The 10,010-nt window shown below is 49.1% G+C and overlaps 1 protein-coding gene across 1 annotated transcript in view; it reads right to left on the reverse strand.

Moving 5' to 3' along the window:
• Window positions 1-10,010, reverse strand: part of srrm3 (serine/arginine repetitive matrix 3) — a gene marked incomplete at both ends in the record, with an annotated part of 37,539 nt that continues 27,529 nt past the window's right edge. Inside the window, 6 exons of the mRNA XM_079738124.1 lie at window positions 1-241; window positions 2,034-2,162; window positions 2,591-2,836; window positions 3,391-3,695; window positions 9,419-9,623; window positions 10,007-10,010. The exon at window positions 10,007-10,010 is cut by the window's right edge and continues 104 nt beyond it. Coding sequence (XP_079594250.1) covers window positions 1-241; window positions 2,034-2,162; window positions 2,591-2,836; window positions 3,391-3,695; window positions 9,419-9,623; window positions 10,007-10,010 — 1,130 coding nt within the window. The remainder of the gene's footprint in view (window positions 242-2,033; window positions 2,163-2,590; window positions 2,837-3,390; window positions 3,696-9,418; window positions 9,624-10,006) is intronic.

Genomic DNA, 10,010 nt, shown 5'->3' on the forward strand with positions numbered 1-10,010 from the left:
TCAGAAGCCCGGGCTGTCGTAGCTACTGCGGCTGTCGTAGCTGCGGTTGCTACGGGAACGCCTCCGGCTCCGACTGCGGCTGCGGCTGCTGTAGCTGCCGTAGCTGCGGCTTCTGCTGCGGCTCCGGCTTCGACTCCGGCTGCGAGACGGCGTGCTGGCTGCGCTGGACGAGGAGGAGGAGGAGGACGAGGAAGAGGACGAGGGGCTGGGCCGGTAGTACGGGATGGGCCTCTTGCGGGCGCTAGGGGAGAGCGGAGAGACGGGTTAGGGTCCCGGACGGTCCATGAGCGCCCAGCTGCTCAATGGTAAGTGTCGGACAGACGGACGGACGGGATGTAAGCGTCCAGCCATACCCCAACATCAAACCTCTTTAGTGCTTTGGCGCCATGCTAACATACCATTTGTGCTATAATGCGTACGATAGCTCGCTAACATCATAGCAGGATTACAGCACATTGCAGCTCAGAGAATACATATGTGCGAGAATGGTTGGAGTTAAAATCACACAAACACTGTTAGGGGGTGGATACGTTTAAAAGCCGGTTTAGTTTTTTTAGGGCTGTAGAGAGTCAAGTGTTAGGTCAGTCAAAGGCTTTTGTGAGTCGATGGGCGCAGTTGCTGAAAGAGAGCAGCAGTGGGGGTTAATCACAGACCAGAGAGTGCTAGTGTTCAACCTCACTGTCACACGCAAATGCACACACACATACACACACACAAACACATACACAACATACACACACAAACACACACACACGCACACACACACAAACAGACACACACACAACATAAACACACTAACAGACAAAAACAGACAGACACCAACAGACACTCAGACATGCACGAACACACACACACAGACACACACACACACACACACACACACACACGCGCATAGTTATTCCAAACGCAAGGCGCCGGTTACAGTGTGAAGAGGTGGATGAGCGATAGTCCCCGGGAAAGCGTGACCTGTAGGTTAAGAGGTGTTAGCTCCCAGAAGAAAACTGTGTTTTTAAGACGCCGGAGCCCGGAAAATCAACCTCAAAACACTATCAAGGGGACCTGGTCATGTTGTTTGTGGATTGGATTTAATTATTTACCATTTCGCTGGTTAGCAGACCCTTTTATACAAAGCCACTTCCAGTGAATTTAAATGCATGTCCCTTCTGCTTAGGCAGGGATTAGGCCTCCTACATTGGGTCACATTGGTCTCTACTCTCTCAGGTGATCGAGAGCTAAAGAAATGTTTCTATATTCCAACCTAAAGGACCCTTGATAGTGACTTGAGTACAGGACGAGCCAAGTGGTTAGTGCATCGCAGTGTTGACCTGAGGGTTGATTCATGTGCATTTAAGAAAGAGACGAAGGTGGATGAGAGGAGAGCTAGGGAGAGGGGGAAAGATAGAGAGAGAGAGTGATGGACGGGAGATTAGGTTGTTTTACTCAAGAAAGGTCTTGTGGTTCGCTGCTAAGGCGAGCCGCCGCAGACAGACCAGGAGGGTCTCTCTGCACGGCAACAGTTACCAGGGTAACGAGCCTGCAGTGGAGATCAGCAGCGTTCAGTTGTCTTGGCGTCAGGAGATGCCTTTTGCGCTGGAGTGAGAGAGTGACGATGGCACACAGAAATCACCTTGATCCAAAGGCACCATCATCTACATTTGTCAAAGGAGGTCAAAGATTACCCAATGCTGTTGTTGTTGTTGTTGCGCATAACAGAGAAGGAAACCAAACTTTAATTAAATACAAGGTCGTATTGATGAATGCATTGCATCAATGTGTGGGTGTTGGAGTCTACTAACATGTGTTGCGGCGTCCAGGACAAAGGCAATCTTTAACCAGCTAACATGATGTGCACAAGATAGTTGCTCAGGTTGAATTTTATATATAGTCAAACAAGGACAGGCAGAGTAGAGAGAACTCAAACTCTGTCTCGGCCTCAAAACCGCGTGTGTCCTGCGAGGGGAAGAGTGATCCTGTTCCTTCCTTGGGCCAGCTGAACGGGAGCAGAGGTGCGGAGGGGTGAGCATGTTGTGTACCTGGTTATCCTGCGGGCCTCCATGAAGCTGGGGGAGTCTCTCCTCCTCTTCCGGATGGGCGAGTAGCTCCGGGAACGCCGCCGGGCGCCGCGGCCTTCCCCCTCCGAGTGGTTGGCACTGTCCCGATCCCTGCCGACACACAGAACACCATCAGAACCCCATCACATTAGGCCCAGAACACCATCCCACCAGAGAGAGAGAGAGAGAGAGAGAGAGAGAGAGAGAGAGAGAGAGAGAGACAGAGACAGAGACAGAGAGAGAGAGAGAGAGACAGAGACAGAGACAGAGACAGAGAGAGAGAGAGAGAGACAGAGACAGAGACAGAGACAGAGAGAGAGAGAGGGAGAGAGACAGTGACAGAGAGAGAGAGAGAGAGAGAGACAGTGACAGAGAGAGAGACAGTGACAGAGAGAGAGAGAGAGAGAGAGAGAGAGAGAGAGAGAGAGTGACAGTGACAGAGAGAGAGAGAGAGATACAGAGAGAGAGAGAGACTGAGGGAGACAGAAAGAGCGGCAGTGTTACAGACAGATCGAAGGTGCCAGGGAGGGGGGTCTGACCTGGAGTTGTTCTGTCGGCTGTGGGGAGACTTGGCCTTGCTGGCCCCCCGGTCCCTGGAGAGGGACCCCGACGACGAGCGGCCGCTGCTCCAGGAGCTGCTGCGCTGCCGGGGCTGCTGCCCGCCCCGGGACCCCGCCCTCTTCCTGGCCGAGAGGCGGCCCGGGGACGGCGACGGGCTCCGCCGGTGGGCCTGGCCCCGCCCCGAGCGGTGGTGGCGCCGCTTGGACGAGTGGACGCCTTTGGACCTGGAGGACCAGAGGAGATGCTTATAGTCAATGGAACCTTCGACCCTGGACGGGGCGTGTCTCCTGTTGTCAGGGTTACCAGGGGGCTGTTGTCGCTGGTCAACCTTTAGTCGTTTTTTCGTGTTATCTATGAACATTATACAAGGAACAAGAAAGGAAATGAAAACACACACATTTGAAAGTAGGTCTACGAATAGAATTAAGAGGAGACGTCTGTACATTTTGAGCCGGTGTCTTGCCCAAGGATGCCTACGGGTAGGCATTGGACATTGGAGATCAGAACCCGCAACCCTTCGGAGAGGGAGAGGGAGACAACCCAGCCAGCCACGCTATCCTGCCCCCCTACTGGCACATACCAGTTGACTTAATGCCAGAGGGCAGTCTTCCGGTGGCTAAAACTGCCAGCCGAAGTGTGAGGACTTCAGGAGCACCTAGAACAAATGGAGCCAGAAGCAAAACAGGAAGAAGCAAAATGGGGATGTTCCCAGCTTCCCCTGAACGCAGCTGAAACGCCACGGGTCAACACAGGCACGGCGGTTCTCCCTCCGGCTTACTTCTTCTGCCGGTGCGAGGAGCGCCGTCCTCGGTGGGCGTGGTTATGCTGGGAGTGGGCGGAGTCGCTGCTGTGCGTCCCCGGGGAGCCACGGGGGCTCTTGCCGTCTCTGGCCCTCTGGCTCCCCCTCCTGGACAGGGAGCCGCCCGCGGCCGCGTGCCTGCCCTCCCCGCCAGGCCCGGCCTTCCCCAGCTGGCCGGGCTGCAGCGCCGCCTGGCTCCTGTTGGGGGCGGTGTGGAGCCTGGACCCTCTCAGGAGAGAGGTCTGGTGAGCGTTGGCCGAGGCAGGAGCCAGCATGTGGAGCTTCTGCAATGGGAACCACAACCAACAAACAGAAATAAAAGGGAGAAACAAAGGGGGGAGAAAGAAAAGGGGGGAGGAAAGGGCATTAGAGTGTTTCCACGTGAGGCGAGTTAAGAGCTACGATGTACTTTTGGCAAAAAAGAAGGTAAACATCTAAAAGAAAAAAGATCTAGATTTTTCTCCATGTAGCTTATGGATAGTCCTCTATGGTGCAGCGCATGCAATACTGGGCATGCAAAAGAATAATGACAGAAGAAATGATGATCCCAAAAAGAACCAAAAGGAAAAACAAAGAAAATCTATAGAGGAGAAAGAGAGGGAGAATCTGTAAACCAAATGGAGTAAAAGAAGATTAGAGACAGGGAGTAGAGACAGTGATTAGAGAGCTACAGAGGTGGAAGAGGAGGAGGAAAAAGAGGACTTTTTCTGTGATTATTTATTCTTTTTTTTTAAGCAATGGTTTCAAAACAAATATGAAACGAAAACAGAAAAGAGTAGACAACTCGACGAAACATCACAGAAATGGAAGGAACAAAATAAAGATTCACAATTATTGAATCAACCCAATCAGAAAAAAACCAAATCATCGGCTACTCAAATTTTCACTTTGTGGATTTTTACACAATTCCTGTAGACAATTGCTGAGATGTGAACAGCGACCCATTTTCTTTAGTTTTTCTTTTTTTTTTCAAATGGATACTCTTGTTTATTTCCCTTCTGGTTAACATCCACTTACCAATAAAGTGGTATTCCCTCCTTTAGTAGGTAAGGTATGAAGAAAAGGGAAAAGTGGGGCAACATAAGTGCATCATTAGATTCACAAAATGCAAGAGAAAAAGACACAAACCCCGCCCCTGCCAGTGAGTCATGAGACAATGCATGATAATCAACGGAAAATAACGTAAAAAAAGCAAAAAAGGTAGAAAATGACCCCACAATGTGCAGTGTCCCTCAGAGGTCTATGCTGTAATCCTACTCCTGTGCTCTACCACAGGGGCTGCTGTGTCAGGATAGTGCCCTGCACATAAGTCAGGTCTAGGGTCAGCTCATGTATTTGTAGTGTGTTTGCGATGGAGATACATATTTTGCAGCTGTGCATGTACAGTTTGTACTCTCCACATAATAATTAGGATCTTTCAGAGGTCGTTTTCTTTTATGACTGACTCTCTCTTCAATTTCCACTGACAAACTGGTGAAAGACACGTAGAAATGTCACTTTATAAAACCAAAGGTCAGAGAGAATGGAATTGTGGTTTTAAGGTGAGGCCTAATTTTTCATTAGCTTGTTGGCCTTTTCTTCTCCGTAAGTCAAGGATTGAGTTACCGTTGAAACTCAAGCACTCAATAAAGGTTCAACAGTGTCCATTTAAATAGTTTCTATCTTACAATACGGAAAAATAAGATATCATTATTATTACTACAAGAGTTATAGTCGTATAATAAATGTCGAGAGACACTTAGTACAAAAAGCAGTCTTAGTGGTCTGTCTCCTCTGATTGTATAACTGCATGGTGTTGGGTGGGAGTTCTGTATATTCTGTGTTGTTTTGTGTTTGACGTGTTGTGATGGCCCATGGTGAAGAGGTCAACCTGTGGACAGTTGACCTCCAGGGCTCATATGATCAAACACAGTGAACTGCTAAAACATGCATTAGTCTCCTTTGTCTTTCTTTGGTCACTGCGTGAGAGACAGCAAAGTGAGCACAGTTCTGTGATCGGAACGGAAGGGGGGAGAGCGTTTCTTCCCTTTGAGAGGCATAGAGAGGGAGAGAGAGAGAGAGAGACAGAGAGAGAGAGAGAAAACAAATGGTGTAGAAGGCGATTAGGAAACACAAAACCACAGGGTGCTAAAGACAGTTGTTAGCGAGAACGGTTCGAGAAAGAATAAAAAACTCAACGTGACAGAATCAAGGGACGAATGCACTAAATCACCAACAAACGGAGAGATGCTGGACGAACAGGTGTGCATTCTACCGAAACAAAACCAAAAATAAAAATAGTCATGTAACTGGGATGGAGGAAAGAAATGAATCTGGAAGATAGAACGGGATACTGGAAATTTTCAGGATGAAAAATTCAGGAGGAAAGAGAAAAAAACCCAGAGTTCTAAGTCGTGTTCCAATCAGAGTATTTTTGATGTTCAATTAGTGAATGATCTCGTTTATAGACCGAATGACAAGGAATCGAGCGAGAGCAAGAGTGAGACAGAGTGGAGGAGAAGGGGGAGAGGAAACAGAGAGGGGGGAGAGAGTGAGAGAGAGAGAGAGAGAGAGAGAGAGAGACATTGACGTCACTCAGGCGAAAGGGTGCTTCTCACATTCTCATCTGCATCATAGATCACGTGCGTAGGCAAAGCGTTACCTACCTTCCATTTCAATCAGTGACACGTATGCAATATCAACAAAAACAAGGAAAGAAAAGGAAAACAGAAAGGAGAAAGGAGTGTTCTCCGCAGCGAAATGGGAAAAAGACAATGACCTCTTTTTAGTATCAACGCTACATATCGGTTCAGACTAAGGAGACGTAAACAAAAACAAACAAACAAACAAACAAAAAAAAAAGCAAATGATGAGAAGTTAAAATTGGGAGTGAGGGTGAGGGAGGGAGGGGGAAGTGAGAGGGTGAATCTGTTGGCTACGGGATTCGCTGCCTTTTTCACTTTTACAAATGCAGCCATATTTGTATAAGAGACGCTGGGGCAGGGTGGACAGAGAGAGAGAGATAACGAGAGAGAGAGAGAGAGAGAGAGGGGGGGGGGGGGGTGGGATTTAGATAAGCATTTAATTACATCAGCGGAAGGAGTCCATGTAGAATGAGTAGTATGGTAAGGAGGATCTGGGGGAGAGGAGGGGAGGGAGGGAGGGAGGGAGGGAGGGAGGGAGGGAGGGAGGTGGGGAGGCTCTTGGAGTCATGCAGAGCTGGGAGATGGACACAGACATGGATGGATACGTGACATGGTGAAACCGGGAGTGCGGGTGGGGCTGATGGTGGTGGTGGTGTTTGTGGAGGGAGGGGGGTGGGGTCTTGTGTCGAGAGGGTCACTGCTAAAATGGAGTCATCCCCTAGAGCGGCTGTGCTGTACTCAAAAGGGACCCAAGGTAAACTTTAAACTATAGACTAAGCTCTAGAGCTAATGTAGGAGGCGCGCCAATGATTGTTCCTGGGGATCACTGATTAAAGCCACTATTACATCCTTCTTTCCTCCAATTAAAACTTTTTCTTTTGTGAGGGAAAAAAATCGAATTCAGTGGCACTGAAATGTTTGCTCATCGTGTCTGTGTACGAGGCATCATCCACAGGGTCCCTTTCAAAATACCCAACGTGTTTGTTAATCTCTATGTATATATGTGAGTTGTCACTAATGCTACTTGCTACGTTGAGTCGGGTTAGGTTGTGATTTGTGCATCCGTCTCTGTTGGGTTGTGAGCGGTAATGGAGAGCAGTAGGGGTGTGACAGGGGACATAAACAGAGATGTGTCGATGAAGGAGATAGGGAAGCCAGAGACGCAGTGTGTGGGCCAAAAAAAACCACCAAGCCGCTAACAATATGTTCCAAGCCTTGGCTGCCAGTTAAATATCTGAGGGGACTTATCAACCGCGGCCTCGTGTGAACACCACTTTTTGTATATACACACTACAGCAAACTGACAGTTCCTTAATTGGTCTTTCTGTTTGAATGTAACTGCAACTGACAGGCTCAAGATATAAACCAGAGACAACATGCCTAGTCATTCTGCACGCCCCGACACTGAGAGAGCATGTAGCAACAAGGGTGAAGACAGAATGGTGCTGCCCCCTAGAGGACTCACTGCAGGTCAACGGCCCATTAGGAGAGGAGAAGGGAGTGTATTATCTCCTTGTTGTTGTTATTTACTTTGTTCTTAATCTTAAACCTGTTTGGACGATTGGATGATACAAGGGTTGTACCCCAGAGCAGAACATGTGCTTTAAAAGAAAAAGAAAAGACAACTTTATTAACAAGAAGAAACTATTACACATACCCAGGCAACCTACTTGGTCCAGTTCCATAGATTATGAGTGCTTTTTTGTGTGAACAAGATAGAAAGGTTTGGGCATTTATTAATGAGGAAATACCACTCAAATTAGAAATAAAATCCAAAAAGCAGAAATGAAACAGTCGTGAATGAAACAAGCAAAGGAGAGAGAGAGAGAGAGAGAGAGAGAGAGAGAGAGAGAGAGAGAGAGAGAGAGAGAGAGAGAGAGAGAGAGAGAGAGAGAGAGAAATTGAGAGAGGAAGAGAGAGAGCCAGAGACAGAGATAGAAGGAGAGCGAGAGAGAGAGCAATTGAGACCTTTTCATACACACATGCAGGCTGGTAGGAAACAGGAGACAGCAATGCAAAATTAATCATCTGGACGTGTGCACTCTGTCTCCAGGTGAAACGACAGCTTGTTCAGCGGGCTACACTAGACCCTTTCCCGTCTCTCATCTGGATATCACAGCCGGTGGTCTTACTCTAATGTGGTCTTAATGAGATGGTTATAAGTCTTATCACGCTGGCTCAGACTGGGGCGTGTACGACCACACCGGTCGTAGGGGAACGCACAAAAACGGGGGGCCATGTCCCAGGAGGCAAAACACGACAGTGGCGTCAGAGGGAATATCACTACATCTCATTTTTTAGAGCAGCTCACGCGTAGAGGCGGGTTTAACAGTGAACGCCTCCTCGAGAAGCAGCCTAACGTTTATATGTGGGGGTGCGCTCAACGTCGTTTCAGCCTCAAATAAATGCTGGGAAAATATTAGGGGATTGGCTAGACGTAGAGCCTTTTACGGGACCAACTTCACGTCCACGTATGGATTACCTATAAAATGATTAACAGCCCCGGCCTGGTCATTACCTGAAAGAGCTGACATGCCGGTTCACAGCTGAGCTGCTGCTAACGGTAGAGAACAGGGAGCTGCTGCTTCTCTCGCTCAGCACAATTCCTGCTACGCTTTCCTGATTGTATCAAGCGCCAGCGATTCATTAATTGGATTAAAAAAAATCTGCAGCGCTATCAAAGAAGGTCATCCCTCTTTTTCTTGAGCAGCATCAAAGTTGATAATTATCGCTCGAGGGCTGCTCGCTTGCTAATCGGCTCTTTCGAGAGATCCCGCTCGTGGAAGGGCCCTCAGAGGGTGTTCAGGAGCGACACATCCCATCCCTAGAGCTGGATGTGTTCCTTTATCAGCAGGGTGCCTGATGCTGCCGGATATACTGTGTTCCGACTGGGGGTGGGGCTAGGACTTCACTCGCCAAGTCCCTCAGTCCCTCTCCCCCTTGCTCCATCACTATAGATCTTGCTCCCTGTATCTCTCTCTCTCTCTCTCTCTCTCTCTCTCTCCCTTTTAAAGAAAGAAAGGTTGAGGTTGTCGCAGGTCAAGCTAACCCTCCTTAACTCTTGCTCCCTCTCTCGGGCACCAGCACAAGAAAAGGACAGCGCGTTAAATACATTAATCAAAAAAAAAATCGACAAAAGATATCCTGAGAAGGTTGGGAGCCGGTTTACAAAGCTCTACGCCCCAACAGACACGGGGGACAGCCCTTTCACTTACACTCCGACAACGCCAGGAGGGTATTGCCTAACGTCGGAGCAATAAAAGCCAGCCATGAAAACGTCCCCCAAGGCAAACCAACAGAGAGGACAGAAAGTTCACATGGGTTACTGCGGGGATATGGAAATACCGTTAGAGAGAGGGAGAGGGAGGGTTGGCGGGACTGACCGAGAGCTCACATACATGGTGTATTTTGAGGCTGTCTGCGTGGTCCAGCCGGCTGCCCGTCTTGCCGTTGTGGCCCCGCTGGCTGTGGTGGCCGTTGTGCCACGCGGCCGCGACCGTGGCGGTGACGGCGTTGGCGGCGTTCGGTCCCGGCGACAGCGAGGTGCCGGCGGCCTTGTGGGCGTCCATCTTGGATTTGCCGCTCAGCCTGGAAGGAAGGAAGGAAAGAGGGAAGGAAGGAAGGCAGGGGGAAAAAAGAAGGACACGTTAGAAAAAAAGCTACAAAACTAAAGTTTGGAAGGGGAATGGAAACCACAGGCTTCTGAGTAGGTGGTTTTCACACGGTGGGGGGCCCCAGTGAGGAAGGGACATTATGGATCCTATAACCCTGACAGGAGGAGAGCACAGCCACCCATAATACTGACTCCTATGTCATCACACCTTCTAATCAGAGAGTCTTCTGAACTCACATGGTCCCCACAACGACCGACTAATTGAAGTGTGTGTGAGTTTCAGTGTGATTGTGTGTGTGTGTATGTGTGCGTGTGCGTGCGTGCGTGTGTGTGTGTGTGTGTGTGTGCGTGTGTGTACCTGG

Source organism: Pollachius pollachius, assembly GCF_949987615.1.
Source record: "Pollachius pollachius genome assembly, chromosome: 6".
Taxonomy (NCBI): Eukaryota; Metazoa; Chordata; class Actinopteri; order Gadiformes; family Gadidae; genus Pollachius; species Pollachius pollachius.